Genomic DNA, 19,110 nt, shown 5'->3' on the forward strand with positions numbered 1-19,110 from the left:
TTGTAAATACTGAAGAAAGTAAAAAGTACCTAAAAATTATACTTAAGTACATTACTTGAGTAGGCTACATGTACTTAGTTACTTTACACCACTGCAAATGGCATCGATAAGCATATACCCTATTTGAAGAGTAACTTTGTTACAAAACAAAAAAAGGCACAATACCAGACCTTTTTTTTCCCACTTGTAACAGAGTATTTCTACATTGTGGTACATATGGCTACTTTTACTTGAGTACTTCTCCCACCCCTGGTCAGCCTGTGGTCAATTGTAATGTGTCTATAAAGCGTGGTGAGCTCACACCGCCTCTCCTTTACAGCCAATGTGTTTAAGTGTGTCTAAAGGCGTGATTTATAGCTCGCTACAGTCGGACGACGACGGGGTCGCGTGGTCGGAAAGAACAGCACGACGCAATGCTTGGAGATCACCATTTTTGGGGGGAACGCACAAAATGTTTGCTTGTCCCCTGGAGGTGCCTTTCTGACACCCAGTGGTGGAAAGTAACTTAGTACATTTACTTAAGTACTGTACTCAAGTACAATTTTAGGTATTTGTACTTTACTTGAGTATTTCCAATTTCCAATACTTTTGCTTCTACTCCACTACATCTCAGAGGCAAATATTGTACTTTTACTCCACTACATTTATTTGAAAACTTTAGTTACTTTTCAGATATAAATTATGATATTATGAGACATACATTAACCACTTTAGCCCTATTTTATACCTAGGCTATTTGAAAATAGCTGATCTACAAGCTCACAACGCGTCGCATCGCGACACGTTGTGAGCTTGTAGATCAGCTATTTTCAAATGATTAGTACTTTTACTTTTGGTACTTTAAGTACATTTTGATGCCAATACTTTTGTACTTTTACTCAAGTACATTTTTAATTCTGGACTTTTACTTGTAACAGAGTATTTTTATATTGCAGTATAGTACTTTTACTTAAGTAAAGAATTTGAGTACTTTTTCCACCACTGCTGACACCTCAACCCAATAACATGGAGAGACCTGCAAGACCTCAGTGGATAGAACCAGGGCTGTAGTGTGGAATAGAAACATATCTATCATCACATCACCCCTGATTACTTTATGACCGTTATTCTGCATATGAAAAACAGTGGTGTGGAAGAAGTTATGTTTTAAGTAATGTTTTATACTAAAGTAACAGTATATAGCAATGTCACAATATAGAAATACTACATTTTCACTTGAGTAAAAGTATCAGTGTCAAAATATAATGAACCACTTGAACCCTGGCATGCCTATTCTGGGAGGAACATTCGCCCAAACTAGAAGATATTCAAGCTCATAATGCTTGTAGATCGGCAATTTTTGGCAAAGAGATTTGTGTAGACGGGAAAAAGTAGGCTACAGTTGCAACTCAAGTCCGTTTTTACTAAGAATAGAGAGTTTAAGTTGTTAAAGTAACAAAAGTTAAATCAAATACAAAAACTTTGTAATAATTTAAAATGTTATAATATATTTTTTAACAAATATTAAAATAAATAGCCATTAAGCTTTATTTTCTAAATACATCTGAAGTAGTTCTAATATATTTTTGTACATTTAAGTCCCACACCAATTTTTTTGTGTGTGGGGGGCCTAATTCATTATGTTGCACGCAAACATCTACAAGTTCATAACGTGTGAGCTTGTAGATCGGCTATTTTCAGCACAAGAATAAATGAGGCCCTATAGTATCTCCTCCTCCTGTTTGGTTTGGGGGGGGGGGGGGGGGCTGACAAACAGAGGGGGGAAGAAGGGGGTGACCGGTCCTCTCTTTAACACCAAACACTGCGTCTCGCTGAGACAAATTGCTACAAATTGGTATTTTTCCACTTTATAGGATTACAAAGGCGTCCCGGCGGGGAAGGAGCAGCAGGACACAGACACACCGCGGTGGGACGGACTCTAATGAACAAAGAGTCTCTGGGAATTAGCTGCCAGCCACAGTCAGGGTCAGTCCCCCGTCCCCCCCCCCGGTCCCCCTCCTCTAGTCTAAACACTGTCCTTACAGGCCTGACATCCAGGAAAACTACTCACCCAGGAGACACAGAGACACAGAGACACAGAGACACAGAGAGACACAGACACACAGAGAGACACAGAGAGACACAGAGAGACATAGAGACACAGACACACAGAGAGACACAGACACACAGAGAGACACAGAGAGACATAGAGACACAGACACACAGAGAGACACAGACACACAGAGAGACACAGACACACAGAGAGACATAGAGACACAGAGACACAGAGACACAGACACACAGAGAGACACAGACACACAGAGAGACAGAGACACACAGAGAGACACAGACACACAGAGAGACACAGACACACAGAGAGACACAGACACACAGAGAGACACAGAGAGACACAGACACACAGAGAGACACAGACACACAGAGAGACACAGACACACAGAGAGACAGAGACACACAGAGAGACACAGACACACAGAGAGACACAGACACACAGAGAGACACAGAGAGACACAGACACACAGAGAGACAGAGACACACAGAGAGACACAGACACACAGAGAGACACAGACACACAGAGAGACACAGACACACAGAGAGACACAGACACACAGAGAGACACAGACACACAGAGAGACACAGACACACAGAGAGAAGGAGACACACAGAGAGACACAGACACACAGAGAGAAGGAGACACACAGAGAGACACAGACACACAGAGAGACACAGACACACAGAGAGACACAGACACACAGAGAGACACAGACACACAGAGAGACACAGACACACAGAGAGACACAGAGAGACAGAGACACACAGAGAGACACAGACACACAGAGAGACACAGACACACAGAGAGACACAGACACACAGAGAGACACAGAGAGACACAGACACACAGAGAGACACAGACACACAGAGAGACACAGACACACAGAGAGACACAGACACACAGAGAGACACAGACACACAGAGAGACACAGAGAGACACAGACACACAGAGAGACACAGACACACAGAGAGACACAGACACACAGAGAGAAGGAGACACACAGAGAGACACAGACACACAGAGAGAAGGAGACACACAGAGAGACACAGACACACAGAGAGACACAGACACACAGAGAGACACAGACACACAGAGAGACACAGACACACAGAGAGACACAGACACACAGAGAGACACAGACACACAGAGAGACAGAGACACACAGAGAGACACAGACACACAGAGAGACACAGACACACAGAGAGACACAGACACACAGAGAGAAGGAGACACACAGAGAGACACAGACACACAGAGAGACACAGACACACAGAGAGACACAGACACACAGAGAGACAGAGACACACAGAGAGACACAGACACACAGAGAGACACAGACACACAGAGACACACAGAGAGACACAGACACACAGAGAGACAGAGACACACAGAGAGACACAGACACACAGAGAGACACAGACACACAGAGAGACACAGACACACAGAGAGACACAGACACACAGAGAGACAGCGAGACAGAGAGAGACACAGACAGACAGACAGTACAGATACACAGCGAGACACAGAGAGACAGACAGTACAGAGGGTTCACTTAAAAAGGATATAGCCAAGCTGTCTGTAGAGGTGCAATATGAGCTTATTGTTTAATTAATACAATCAGATTGGACGTTTGTGTTTCATAACTGGGGCTGTCAATGGAATGTATTACAACTTATAGGTGGATATAGCCTCTACTGTGTAGACAGGCAAGATCTTGCCATCCTGAATAGCAGTGGTGTAAAGTAACTAAGTACATTTACTCAAGTGTACTTAAAGGGATACTTCACTTTAGGGCCGGGGAAAGATTTAAAAAATATATTAAAAATAAATGAAAAAAGTTATGGAAAATTCATGGCCCCCTCACGCATTAGAGTGTCCTACTAATGCGTGAGGGGGCCATGAATTTTCCATAACTTTTTTCATTTATTTTTAATATATTTTTTAAATGTTTCCCCGGCCCGAAAGTGAAGTATCCCTTTAAGTACACTTTTGAGGAACTTTTACTTTACTGGAGTGTTTCCCATCTTCTATACTCTTACTTCTACTCCACTACATCTCAGAGACAAATATTGTACTTTTACTCCCCGAAATTTTTTTGGAAAACTTTAGTTGCCAGTTACTTTGCAGATATAAATTATTACATTATAAAACATACATTAACCACTTTAGCCCTATTCTATACATAGGATATTCGAAAATAGCCAATCTACAAGCTCACAACGTGTCGCGATGCGACGCGTTGTGAGCTTGTAGATCTGCTATGTTCAAACATTTTAGCACTTTTACTTCTGTTACTTTCAATATATTTTAATGCCAAATACTTGTGTACTTTTACTCAAGTAGCTTTTTGAACACAGGCCTTTTACTTGTAGCACAGTATTTCTACATTGCGGTATTGATACTTTTACTTAAGTAAAATATCTGAGTATACTTCTTCCACCACTGCTGAATAGATAAGATGCCGCAAAGCATGCTGGGAGAGTTGTTATGGATGAGAGAAAGTTGTCAGGTCCATGTTGATAGACTGGAGACAGCGTGCTGAACACAAGGCTCAAACTGTGTCTCTGTTTCCCCAGCGGCTTCACCGCTACGCTATAATACTGTGTTCCCATGCTCGCCACGGCCCCAACGCTTGTTCACTGATGTCACAAGTGGGTGTTAATAACGTCTAGGGTTCTCAACGTACGGGGCCGGGGACCCGGCCAGGGAACGTGCGGTTCAAATGGACCCTGAGTGTACAGAGTCTGTATGTAACTCTGAGAGTGAATACTACATGGGAATGGTTCCATTTTTACACTTTCAGAGAAAAAAATAACTAACCCATAATCCTTAACCAAGGATTTTACAGTGTACAATGGGGCCTAACAGATTTTAACAATAAAACAAATGTTTTTTTAAGTATCAAATGGGATTCCGAGGCCTGATGCATAGCAAACTGGGGGTCCTTAACCACTTAAAGGGATAGTTCACCCCAAAAAAAATGCTTATTTTCTATCAATTACACACCCCATGAAGACTTGAATTCATGGAGATCTTGTTGTTTTTGTTGCATTCCTAAGCCAATAATTTGATGACGGAAAGATGCTAATGTCTCCGGTCATCAAATTATTGTCTTATTGTCACTTATTTTATGTCCAGCACACAAATTTCTGCTTCTGGGGGATTCTACAAATGTCAGTTTTTTTTTTAAACTTATGTTGCTATAATATCAGTTGTTCTCAAACTTTTTCCATGTCAAGGACCCCCCAAATGATATATAGGCCTATTTGGTGGCAGACCCCCATCTCAAAATGTTTTGTTCCAGGGACCCCTATAGAAGCAAAGATTTGAGTTACAAACGTTCGCTTTAAAAAAAAATATATAGCCTATATTCAAAGATTTGCACACATTTTCACTATTTAAAAAAGAATAGCAGATCTACAAGCTCATATCGCGGCACAGTGCCGCGATCTGAGCTTGTAGATCTGCTATTTTTTTTGAATAGCCAAAGAAATCGTAAAATGACACAGATGTGTTCCCGGATTGAATGGCGTTAATGTGTATTTAGTGTTATTACCAGTATGAGCCTCTCCTCAGGCACCTGGGTGGGGTGGGGGTCCATTCAGGGTGCAGGGTGGGGGTCCATTCAGGGTGGGTGGGGGGTCCATTCAGAAGCTACGGGGGTCTTGTTAACCCCGTCACCTCCAGGCCATCCCATCACTCTGCCGAGTGAATGAAAACGCTAGCTCACTCATAAAAGCTCATGAATGGGCCGAGCAGACAGTAAATCAGCATCATTTGATAACTAATCAACTAACCAACACAATGCCAGGCCCTGGCAGCCAATGATAGGGAATAAGAAACTCATAATTAAATCTAGAGAGAGAGCAAAATCACGTGTCCTCCTCTCACTATATACTATTGGAGAAAAAACAAAGGTGTGTGTGTGTGTGTGTGTGTGTGTGTGTGTGTGTGTGTGTGTGTGTGTGTGTGTGTGTGTGTGTGTGTGTGTGTGTGTGTGTGTGTGTGTGTGTGTGTGTGTGTGTGTGTGTGTGTGTGTGTGTGTGTGTGTGTGTGTGTGTGTGTGTGTGTGTGTGTGTCCAAAAAATAATCCTGTTGTCTATCGATTAGTCACCACATAAAGACTTGAATTCATGGATATATTTTTTTGTTTTTGTCTCGTTCCTAAGCCAATAATTTGATGACCAGCGGATCGCTTGCTTCCGGTAGGAGACACAAAAGAGACTCTTTGTGTCTCCTACCGGAACTGCTGCTGGTCATCAAATTATTGGCTTAGGAATGCGACAAAAACTAAAATATATATTTTCTCTCCATGGGGTGACTAATCCATAGAAAAAAAGTCAATTTGGGGGTGAACTAACCCTTTAAGGTACACAGTTCTTGTTTTTTTGGTCAGAAATGTGAAATCTCAAGCAACGATTCTAACATTTTAACAAATAAGCCACACATGCAGCAGCCATGAGAACGTGTGTGTGTGTTTAAATTGGATTGTTCTTGGAGTGTGTTTTCTGGTGGTGTGACCTTGTTGTCTCCAGTGGTTGTTTGGTTTATTGACTGACCACAGACACACCAGCAAGCCTCTCATTGGCTTAAATGGCCTTTTTTTCTTTTCTTTTTTTTTTCCTTCTTTTTTTATTGGCAGGCTAGTAGGTGACGGGCAATTTTTCTCTCTCCAAAAATAGCGAAAATAGCCGATCTACATCGCGACGTGTTGTGAGCTTGTAGATCTTTTTCTCTTTTTTTGTTTTGCTGTTTTTGCTATTTTTGCTCTACACTGTTGTACGACTAAGTATAGGCCGTTATTGACTGTCCATATCCCCTCACAGCTGCACCTCCATTGGCTTAAACAGGCTTTTCCTTTTTTTTCTCTCTAGTTTTATTGGCAGCCCAGTGACAGAGGTGTTTTCTCGTGGCTCTTTACACTTTAACAGCTTAGCGTATCAAACGTGTTTTACTGCCTCTCGCAAAAAATCACACAAAATGCAATAAAATCAAATATGATCAATGAAGACGCCCTCTTTTTGTGCCCGCTGTGAACAAACCGGTTTAGAAGTTAGAAAAGTAACAAAAACAGTCCTGACTTTTTATAGTGTGACACCATCCATCCCACTGATTATTTCAAAAATAGCTGATCTGACAAATTAACAAACAAACAAAACGTGGCGCGTTGTAACACGCTGTTAGCTTGTAGATCAAATATTTTTGAATTTAGGAAATTTGGGGGGATTTGATATCCCCCTATATCCTAGTGAAAACAAGTCCACAGAAAAAACGCTTTGTTTTTCGTACATTAATGCCCTGGTTAGTACAATAGTGTCACACAAAAGGAGAGAAGATAGAAGATAGAAAGTAGAAAGTGACAGTGGTTAAAGGAGTTCACCAAAAAAATGATCTATTTTCTATCTGCATGAAGCATTGAATTCATGGAGAGTTTTTAGTTTTTCTCCCATATTCCTAAACCAATAATTTGATGACTGGCGGAAAGATGCTAATGTATCCGGTAGGATACTCAAAGGAGTCTCTTTGAGTCTCCTGGTCATGAAATAATTGGCTTAGGAATACATAAAAAATAAAAAAAAGTCTCCATGAATTCAAGGCTTTGTGGGGTGTGTAATTGATAGAAAATAAGAAATGTTTTAAGTGTGTTAGTGGGTTTTTATAACACATTGAACCGATGGGAAGTATTAACAAGAGGAAGTGGAACACAGGTTATTTTTTTTCCCCCAATTCCGGTTTTGGACATACGAGGTTTCCTCGCCCGACAGCCTTGATATACTCTTGGCTGGATATGAACCCTGGAAAACATCTATAAAGGTATGAAAAATGATCAGGGAAAAGGGAGCACAATAACACAGTGAACTTGAGAAGCTCTTTCCATTGATTATGGAAATGTCTTTTTCTGGTGACCTGGGGTATTATGACTCTTAAGTATTGATTAAATACACACACAGAATACTTTGGCAGTTAAATCGGAGTTTCATTCGATTAGCTCCTCCCCCCCCCCCCCCCCAACCCCTCCCCCTCTTGCTGCTCAAAATGGCCACTTTAATGGGATTTCATTTTTGTGTATAATTCAGTGCTGTCGGGCGGAAAACCATGTAAGTCCAAAACGGTTACTTTGCTGGAAATGGAAATAAATTACCTGTGATCCAGTGGATCCCATGTAGTTATTATTTAGTCACCCCCAAAATGACTTTTTTTTCTTGTATTTCTTGTTTTGGTCGCATTTTTAAGCCAATAATTTGATGACCAGCGGACCGGTAGGCAACGGTTCCGGTAGGAGACACAAAGGAGACTCTTTGTGTGTCCTACCGGAAACCAATGGACCACTAATGGTCCATTGGGGTGACTAATCGATAGGAAAAAAATATGTTTTGGGGTGAACTATCCCTTTGATAATTTGTATTTGTTCAATATTTATAAAAACCAAATCAAAGCGGAATTTAAATGAATAAAATGTAATTGTGTCCAATCTGTATGATAGAGTATGTTAATACAATATAACTTATACAATCTGTATGGTAGAGTATGTTAATACAATATAACTTATACAATCTGTATGGTAGAGTATGTTAATACAATATAACTTATACAATCTGTATGGTAGAGTATGTTAATACAATATAACTTATACAATCTGTATGGTAGAGTATGTTAATACAATATAACTTATACAATCTGTACTGTAGAGTGTGTTAATACAATATAACTTATACAATTGGGGTGGTTGTATTTGGTCTCCCTGCTCTTCTATAGAGTACAGAAGTCCTGACGTCACTCGTCCATCCCCTGGTTCGTAAAGTAATTTCTCTATGTAGAATAACATTGGGTCATCATAGAATCGTCTCATATAAGAATTGTGGTCCAAAAATAAACAAACTGTCTCGGCGATATTGTCAGGGAGGAGGTTCTGTATCGTTTATGATAGTCAGTCACTCATACTTGATACAGTCTGTTTCTGGCGAAAATTTAACTAATTCGGCGGAAGTAACATTATCGTTTTCTCACCGTCAGTTGATGCTTCATATCCATATGAGTCAAACCGCCGGGTCATTTGTTTATTTTTGGAACACAGTTCTTATTTGACGCGATATTAAACACGTCTATGGGGATTCAGAATGGGGGTGGAAAACCGCGAACCAGGTAGACAAACCTAGGATGTGTAAATTACGTCAGACTTTGGTGCTCTATTGAGACATTTAGATCGTGTGTCTAGGTGAGACATGACCTTTGCTTTGACACAATCCTGTTTCTGGTTTGACACGAATTTTGACGAAGGTCAAGACTCAATTTATCCCCTGATCAAGCAGGCAGGCTCTACTAGCTCAATGGCAAAAAAAAAAAAAAATACATCTCAGCACTTGTGCAGGATATCCAGGGTTCAAATCCGGGGTAGAAGAGGAAAGTTACATAGTGCAGCATTAAATACTTTCATTAACATTTTCGAAAGCTTTCAAAAGGCTCGGAAATAGTAGATCTTTTTGCCACTTTTTGCCCAACACGACAAAGCATAGGGCATTCATTTGTGGGGAAAGAAAGGTATTATATTAGGCCTATAAAGTTTAAATTGGAGATATAAGTTTTCATGGCCGACAGCGAGGATATCTCTTGTCAGGTGGAAACCTCATATGTCCAAAACTAACTTAAAATTCAAAAACATCAAAAGTAAGCAGATCTACAAGCTCAAAACGTGTCGCTTCACGCCCGCGTTCCGAGCTTGTGGATTGTGTGACGCTGTAGTATATGATCAAGTAAGGCATTAAAAGGGATAATTCACCCCCCAAAAGGACTTTTTTTCTATCGATTAGTCCCCCCATGTAGACTTAAATTCATAGATATGTTTTAGTTTTTGTCGCATTTTTTGGGTGAACTATCCCTTTAATTTACAAAAAAACACAACAAATCAAAAATACGGAGATGTGAGGTTTCTGCCCGACAACGACCATATATACTGTGTTGTCTGCAAAGTGAATTAACTTCTCTCCACAATGTAGATGTAGACTGTGAGACTGACCCTGGCTGCTTTGACTCACCTCTGACTCCCTGACCCGGGGGAAGTGTCTGGTCATAAGAGGGGGGGGCGGGGGGGGGGGGGGGTCAGACCCCCTCACCCCATGCACTTAAGGCCCCTCTCTCTCTCTTCTCTCGGCCCCCTCTCTGATTTGACACGGACACACATGCAATAATCTGGCATTGAAATCGATATTATGTTCCCTCAGATTGACTTCATAAGTAGGCCATAAGGAGACTTTTTAGGATATTAGCAGTTTGGCAGGAGAATGAAGGCAGTCTGGAGTTCAAGCTTCTGGCCTCTTAACACGTTAAAACCGGGAACGCTTCTGTGTGTCATTTTATACTTTGGCTCTTCAAAAATAGCAGGTGCCCCGCTATGAGCTTGTAGATCTGCTATTATTGAAAAATCATGAAAATGTGTGCAAATCTTTGAATATATATTTTTTTAAAGCAAACATTTGTAACTCTAATATTCGCTTGGAACAGAATATTTTACAAATGTTTGCTTTAAAAAATATATATATATTATGTTCAAAGATTTGCACACATTTTCCCGATTTTTCAAAAATAGCAGATCTACAAGCTCATAGCGCGGCACTCGGTGCCGCGCTATGAGCTTGTAGATCTGCTATTTTTGAATAGCCAAAGACATCTAAAATGACAGAGATGCTTTGCCGGATTGAATGTGTTAAAAGGAGGAATTTGCCCCTGAAAGAGATTTCATGCATTTTTCTAAAGCACTCTCAGTCTCTGGACGGCTCTGTTAGCATTAGTATTATATACCCTTATAACAACTCCTCCTAAAACTTGCATATTATAAGATTATTGAGCTTTTAACCACTTATACTTATAGGCTATTCAAAAATAGCACATTAAAAAGATGTGAATCATCGTTTTTTTCCTGGAAGTGGCCTGAAAAAACCTCTATCAGGAGACCACAAGGTCTCCTTTGTACACATATAGTGTTTTTAATTTGTTGATGACATGTATTATTTTTATGCTATGTTGATGAATTGATGAATACATAGGACCACAATGGAAACAAGTCGCCATGCAGGACTTTTTGTGTTATTCGTTTAGCCTTAAAGTCCATGCTGTTTACATTTCTGACTAATAAAGTATTCAATCAATCAATCAAAGCAGGTCTACAAGCTCACACCGCTTGTCCATCCATCCATCCATCTTCAACCGCTTATCCGGAGTCGGGTCGCGGGGGCAACAGTTCCAGCAGAGAGCTCCAGACCTTCCTCTCCTGAGCAACATTAGCAACTTCCTCCTGGGGGATCCCGAGGCGTTCCCAGGCCAGTGTGGAGATGTAATCCGCCCATCTGGTCCTTGGTCTGCCCCGGGGTCTCCTCCCAGTGGGACGTGCAGCGAGGACCTCCCTAGGGAGACGCTCGGGAGGCATCCGTACTAGATGCCCGAACCACCTAAGCTGGCTCCTTTCCAAGCGAAGGAGCAGCGACTCTACTCCGAGTCTCTCCCGGGTGACCGAACTTCTCACCCTATCTCTAAGGGAGATGCCAGCCACCCGTCTGAGAAAACTCATTTCGGCCGCTTGTACCCGCGACCTTATTCTTTCGGTCATGACCCACACTTCATGACCATAGGTGAGAGTAGGAACGAAGATTGCTCGGAAGACCGAGAGCTTTGCCTTCTGGCTCAGCTCTCTTTTCGTCACCACAGTGCGGTACAGCGACTGCAATACCGCTCCTGCTGCTCCGATTCTCCGGCTGATCTCCTGCTCCGTCCTCCCCTCACTCGTGAACAAGACCCCGAGATACTTAAACTCCTTCACCTGGGGCAAAGCCTCATTCCCTACCCGGACTGCACAATCCACCGGTTTCCTGCTGAGAACCATGGCCTCAGATTTGGAGATGCTGATTTTCATCCCAGCCGACGCACACTCGACTGCGAACCGATCCAGTGAGAGCTGAAGGTCCCGGACCGATGGTGCCATCAGGACCACATCATCCGCAAAAAGCAGTGACGCAACCCTTAGCTCACCGAACCGTATACCCTCTCCGCCACGACTTCGCCTCGAGATCCTGTCCATGAAAATCACAAACAGGATAGGTGACAAGGCGCAGCCCTGTCTGAGACCAACCCCCACTGGAAAATAATCCGACTTACTGCCGAGCACACGGACACAGCTCTCGCTTTGGGCGTACAGAGATTGGATGGCCCTCAACAAGGTCCCCCTCACCCCATATTCCCGCAGCACCTCCCACAGAAACTCCCGGGGGACCCGGTCATATGCCTTCTCCAAATCCACAAAACACATGTAGACCGGATATGCATACTCCCAGGCCCTCTCCAGGATCCCTGCCAGAGTAAAGAGTTGGTCAGTTGTTCCACGACCAGGACGGAAACCACATTGCTCCTCTTGAATCTGAGGTTCGACTATCGGCCGGACCCTCCTTTCCAGTACCTTGGCATAAACTTTCCCAGGGAGGCTGAGTAATGTGATACCTCTGTAATTGGCACACAACCTCTGGTCCCCCTTTTTGAAAAGTGGGACCACCACCCCAGTCTGCCACTCCCTCGGTACTGTCCCAGACTTCCACGCGAAGACGTATCAACCAAGACAGCCCCTCAACACCCAGAGCCTTCAGCATTTCTGGACGAATCTCATCAACCCCCGGAGCTTTGCCACTGTGGAGTTGTTTAACTACCTCAGTGACTTCCTTCCGTGAGATTGACGCCGATCCCCCATCATCCTCAGGCTCTGCTCCTGTCAGGGAGGGTGGGTCTGATGTCATTGGGTTTAGGAGTTCCTCAAAGTGTTCCTTCCACCTCCCTACGACTTCCTCACTTGAAGTCAGCAGAGCCCCATCCTTGCTGTATACAGCTTGGATGGTTCCCCGCTTTCCCCTCCTGAGGTGCCGTATGGTCGTCCAGAACAACTTTGGTGCCGCCCGAAAGTCCTTCTCCATGGATTCCCCGAACTCCTCCCACACCCGCTGCTTAGCCTCCGTCACAGCTGTGGCTGCCGCCCTTCGGGCCTGTCGGTACCTTGCAACTGCCTCTGGAGTCCCCTGGGATATCATACCCCGATAGGCCTCCTTCTTCAGTCGGACGGCTTCCCTGACCACCGCTGTCCACCAGGGTGTTCGAGGGTTACCGCCCCTTGAGGCACCTAAGACCTTCTGACCACAGCTCACAGCCGCAGCTTTAGCAATAGAGGCTTTGAACATTGCCCATTCCTGTTCAATGCCCCCAACCTCCACAGGGATGCCAGAGAAGTCCCGCCGGAGGTGGGAGTTAAATTCCTTCCGAACAGAGGTCTCCTCCAAACGTTCCCAGTTCACCCGCACTACACGCTTGGGTTTGCCAGGTCTGTCCAGAGGCTTCCCCCGCCATCTGAACCAACTCACCACCAGATGGTGATCAGTTGACAGTTCCGCCCCTCTCTTCACCCGAGTGTCCAGAACATGCGGCCTCAGATCAGCTGATACGATTACAAAATCGATCATTGATCTTTGGCCTAGGGTACTCTGGTACCAAGTACACTTATGAGCATCCTTATGTTTGAACATGGTGTTTGTTATTGTCAGTCCATGACTAGCACAGAAATCCAATAACAAGCCACCACTCAGGTTCAGATCAGGGAGACCGTTCCTCCCAATCACGCCAGTCCAAGTATCCCCGTCATTGCCCACGTGTGCGTTGAAGTCCCCCAGCAAGACTATGGAATCCCCCACCGGAGCCCCATGCAGGACCCCATGCAGGGTATCCAAAAAGGCCGAATACTCTGAACTCTTGTTTGGCGCGTACGCACAGACAACAGTCAGAGTTTTCCCCCCATCAACCCTTAGGCGGAGGGAGGCGACTCTCTTGTCCACCGGGGTGAACCCCAACGTGATGGCACTCAACCGGGGGCTTGTGAGTATCCCCACACCCGCCTGAGACCTCACACCCTGAGCAACTCCAGAATAAAACAAGGTCCACCCCTTGTCCAGGAGTTTGGTTCCAGAGTCCTTGCTATGTGTGGAGGCAAGCCCCACCAGGTCTAACCGGTAGCGCTCTGCCTCCCGCACCAGCTCAGGCTCCTTCCCCACCAGCGTAGTTACGTTCCACGTCCCAAAAGTCAGCCTCTGCTGCCCCTGATTGGTCCGTCTGGAACCTCTGCTGTCACTGCCACCCATCTGACAGTGCACCCGACCCCACTGGTTCCGATCGCGGGTGGTGGGCCCACGTGGCACCGCTTGTAGATCTGCTATTTCTTTTTTTTTATTGTTTGAATTCTTCAAAAATATATTTGCATTTAACATTTTCCACCTATAATTTCCCAAAATAGGGATGCCAGGTGGCAGGGGTGCCAGGTGGTTGAAAGTGGTTAAAACATCCCGTCAAAAAATAATAATAATAACTAGAAAAAGTGCTCCTCGGAGCACAGGTCTCCGCCAGGTCAGGTAGGTTATTGTGGGCCAGCTTTGGAATTGGCCAATCAGGAAGGAATATGAAAAATAGGACGGATCCGTCTTGATCACTTGACTATAGAGATACTGTGTACCGAGTACTGTCAAAACATGTGTTTTGCACAAATCGGCCTCCTGGCGCCCATGTGACAGGCCCATGTGAAGACATTTGAGGCAGAGGTTCTGCTCTGGCATCCAGGGAGTGTGTGTGCACAGTTAAGCTGCCATCCAGCCAACAGTGCCGGAGATTAGCTGCTCACAGACGGAACCACACACGGACGGACGGACGGACAGGGTGCAAAACATAGTCTGGGCCATGCCTTTCGGCCTGGCGGAGACAATAATAACGTACAAAGTGCAAGAAGATAAATATTAAACAAGTGTCTACTATAATATCCACTTAATCAAACTCGTGCTTTCCTGAACCTCATTCCTTATTCCCACAAAACATGCAGGGTTTGGTGTTTATACCACTGGAAGGAAGGATGTGGCTACATCTCTACATGAAGACACGTTCAGCCGTCGCATCGTTTTTCATCCGCGCCCCATTATTTAATGTTGTTTCCTTCCCCCAAAACGCACTGACAGTCACAATACAAATGTTGTCGATGGATATACATACATACATACATACATACATACATACATACATACATACATACATACATACATACATACATACATACATACATACATATATGTGTCACTGTCAGGCGGAAACCTTGTATGTACCAAAACAATGCGTTACTTTTCAGGAAAAAAATTGTCATAAGCTCTTGTTAATGGTGCAATATTTATAAAAACCCACAGACACAGTTAAAGGAGCACTTCACCCATTTTCAACCCATCTTCAATTGGTCCTCCTCACTAATGATAATTATATTATGGCACCATTTTTGTCTACTCCATCTGTGTCTCAGAGGAGGGCTGTGGACAGTTCAGAAACCCGCCTACCAGTGACATCATCGATGGGGGAATCCAAGCTAATAGAAACTGCAGACTATCTTATTCCTGGAAAGTTAGCATGCTATATAATCGAAGGCATTGTTCTCGCATTCATATTTCTTTTTAATTAATAAGTTAAAATCTTGTTTGAAATGACAAAACCTGCCTATGATGTCACTGATAGGCGGGTTTCTGAACTGTCCACAGCCCTCCTCTGGGACACAGAGTGAATAGACACAAATGGTGCCATATTATAACAGGCATTAGTGCATTAGTGAGGACCAATTATAAGCATTAGTGAGGACCAATTATATGAAGATATATAGGTTGAAAATGGGTGAAGTCGTCCTTTAACCATTTTCACTTACATACATTACTTTTTAAATAGCAATAATAGCCGATCTACAAGCTCACAACGCGTTGCGATGCGACGTGCTGTGAGCTTGTGGATCGGCAATAGTTTGGACAATTTCGTGCGACACTCTTGAATGAAGATTTAGGGCGAAATATGGAGATAGGATGTATCTTGCCTGACAGCAGTGATACGGTGTCACATGCCCTGCTTGTAATGGAGTGACAGTCCGGCCCTGAGCGGCAGCTCCCTATGAAACACGTTTTGTGTAATGTTTTGGGACACTCCCTAGTTTATCATTAGTGTTGCCATGTCTGCTTATTATAAGCGACTTTGGGCTTGTTTTTTGGGTAAAGTTGCTTGTGAATATTGGTAGGTTGCGGTAGATTGCAGTTTTCTTTTGGGCTTGTTTCTAAAGTGTAGTTGCTTATTGGACTTGCTTCCTAATGTTGTTCAAACCAGTGGTTCTCAATTGGTTCTAATTTTTCACATTTTCACAGATCTACAAGCTTGTAGATCGGCTATGTGGTGGTGTGTGTGTGTGTGTGTGTGTGTGTGTGTGTGTGTGTGTGTGTGTGTGTGTGTGTGTGTGTGTGTGTGTGTGTGTGTGTGTGTGTGTGTGTGTGTGTGTGTGTGTGTGTGTGTGTGTTTTTGGGTGTGCTCATGTGGCCTAGTCGCTTCTTTTTGGCATTTTTTCATAGATCTGGTTGCTTGTTTCTCTCGCAAATTCTGGCAACACTATTTATTACGTGACGGGGATGGGTGCTAGGTAGGGTGGGGTGGGTGGGTGTCAGGCGGGTGGGTGGGTGTCAGGCCCGGTGCACATTGTGTGTGTATAATTCATTTTTGTCAAAAAAGGTGGAATGCGTGTGGAAGCTAATGATCCACGTGAAATGAATGACTCCATCAAAAGGAAAAATTCCCCCCGTTCGCACGAGCGTGACCAGATCCTCTGACTTTGATCAACCATTAAAAGCCAAATAATAATCAGGAGGGTTGGGCGTCAGGCCACACAGGGCTGTCTCCATATTTCATCATGTTTCATCATTTTATTGTTTCATAAAGTGATGCCCTATTTTTTTTTTCACTTTGACGTATGACATGCAAAAGATAGCAGATCGACGAGCTCAATGCGTTGTGAGACTGTAGTTTGACTATTTTTGCTATTTCTTCACATTTTTGACAAACATTTTGAACATAATTTTCCACATAAAAATAGGGATTCTAGGTTGAAAGTGATTAGAGGTGTAGTTCTCATCCCCCAAAAAAAGGACTTATTTTCTACCAGTTACATACCCCATGAAGCCATGAAGCCATTGAATTCATGGAGATTTTTAGGTTTTTGTCCTACTACTACTCCTTTAAGTATATCTTTGGGTTTTTATAAGATAGAGGCTCGGGCGACCACGCGGCCCTCACACCCTACTGTACGCTGCACCGCACGATCCGACCGTTATGCCCGTACAGTATATGGGCGTATCAGACCGAGAACAGCCGATCTCCAAGCTCACAGCTTGTATATATCACAGCAAATATCCACTGAAGAACGTGTGTGTGTGTGTGTGTGTGTGTGTGTGTGTGTGTGTGTGTGTGTGTGTGTGTGTGTGTGTGTGTGTGTGTGTGTGTGTGTGTGTGTGTGTGTGTGTGTGTGTGTGTGTGTGTGTGTGTGTGTGTGTGTGTGTGTGTGGTAATGAGCATCTATAATTCAGAGTACATACATGAACATTTTATCAGATGTCCTATCAACATGACTGCAGAATGAGAGTGTACCATAAAACCTTAGCATTTGTCCTTGTACCTTCTTACATAAGTTAAACATGACGATCACGAGCACCGTGCTGGATTCACCTTCCAGCTTAATGGGCAGTGGTGCAGTGGTAAAGTTCCCGCCCACCACCACGGAGGTTGTGCGTTCGAATCCCCTGCAGTGCATTTGACTCCTCATGGGGCTCCTCATAGGATACAATAGCAGTGACAACACACAGAATATAAGTGAAATCTGACACCGCTGTGCTCTGCCGTGTGTCCAGATCCCATAGTCTGAGAGGATGACAAGCCCTTATTGGCTGAGAGGCCAGCCAATGAGGAAAAAGTGTCGAGAAGCGACGACTAGGTACAGGTCTGTTTGTAGACAGGCTGGCTTTTTAAAGCCACCCTGTAAAAAAAAAGAAAAAACGTCCAGCTTAATAATACAAACCTTCAACTTAATACATGAACAGTATAATGCCTCGTTCATAATCCGTCATACGACAGTGACACGCAGCGGAAAGAGGCGAACGCGTCGCATCTGCACCGCATTGTGAGCTTATAGAAGGGGCTATTTACTGCTGGGCGACACCGTACGTACGTCTAAGCATAAAGCAGGCCTAAAGGGCCTGTGTGTGTGTGTGTAGCTAGCATACTGCAATCTCCTCATGCGCCTCCATGCACTTCACTGCACAGTCCGTCCCCATTGGCGGACGAATCCGTCTCCATTGTTTTAATTTCATTAAAGGCATATTACAGTTTATCATCGTTTCATACCGTCTCTTTAATTCATTACAGTGGAAGCAAGCACTCTGCGATCCGCAATAACTGCAACCCGGGGCTGAGTGAGGGCTGTGCATCTCTGCCAGGGGAAGGGGGGTCCTAGACTCAAATGAATCTATAATCAGCCTTTGATTTCCATGCTAGACCAGGCCAGGGAGATGCCTTTAAGACCGGCCCAGGATACAATCTATTACCCCCCTCCCCCCTCCCTATAGCTGCCATTTTCCTAAGTGTTTGCACCCCATCACTGACCCTGCTACTTTATATCTGTTGGTTTTACATTTTATTATTTTTATTTTCAGAGTGCATGCTGTCCATATGTTAGCCTAATAGTTGCTATAATTCTTTGAAGCAACAGGGAGCTCATGTTTTATTGGGGCCTCTAAGTAAAAAAGAGAGAGAGGCGAACAAATGCATTTTAATAAAAAATAAAAAAGTCCTTAGCAGCAATACACTAATGGGGCCGACACTGGAGGTATTATTTGCATAGAGATGAGTTATACAGCCCGGTGTGTGTGCGGCTTGACACGACTTTAAAAAAATATGATTGACGAGGTTATTATTGCTTCACTGTGATTCATGTTAACAAATTATTTTAGTGTCGGTAATAAAAGCCAGAACAAAAGACTCGGGTGATGAGGGCAGCTTTTTCACTGGCGGAGTTTACCCAAGGTGCTTATTTAGTCATTATTTAAGCACAGCCTTATAGCCAGTGGTGGTGGACAGGATAATAAGTATGTTTACTTGTGTACTTAAGTACATTTTTGGGGTATTTTCTTTTTTTGTTTTAGTTTTTTTGC

General features: G+C 43.6%; 1 protein-coding gene across 1 annotated transcript in view; it reads right to left on the reverse strand.

Moving 5' to 3' along the window:
• Positions 1-2,018: 2,018 nt before the first annotated feature.
• Positions 2,019-19,110, reverse strand: part of nkx6.1 (NK6 homeobox 1) — a gene marked incomplete at both ends in the record, with an annotated part of 31,573 nt that continues 14,481 nt past the window's right edge. Inside the window, one exon of the mRNA XM_080420365.1 lies at positions 2,019-2,042. Within this exon, the coding sequence (XP_080276491.1) occupies positions 2,019-2,042 (24 nt within the window). The remainder of the gene's footprint in view (positions 2,043-19,110) is intronic.

This window comes from Gymnoscopelus braueri (assembly GCF_963280865.1).
Source record: "Gymnoscopelus braueri genome assembly, chromosome: 22".
In the NCBI taxonomy this organism is placed as follows: Eukaryota; Metazoa; Chordata; class Actinopteri; order Myctophiformes; family Myctophidae; genus Gymnoscopelus; species Gymnoscopelus braueri.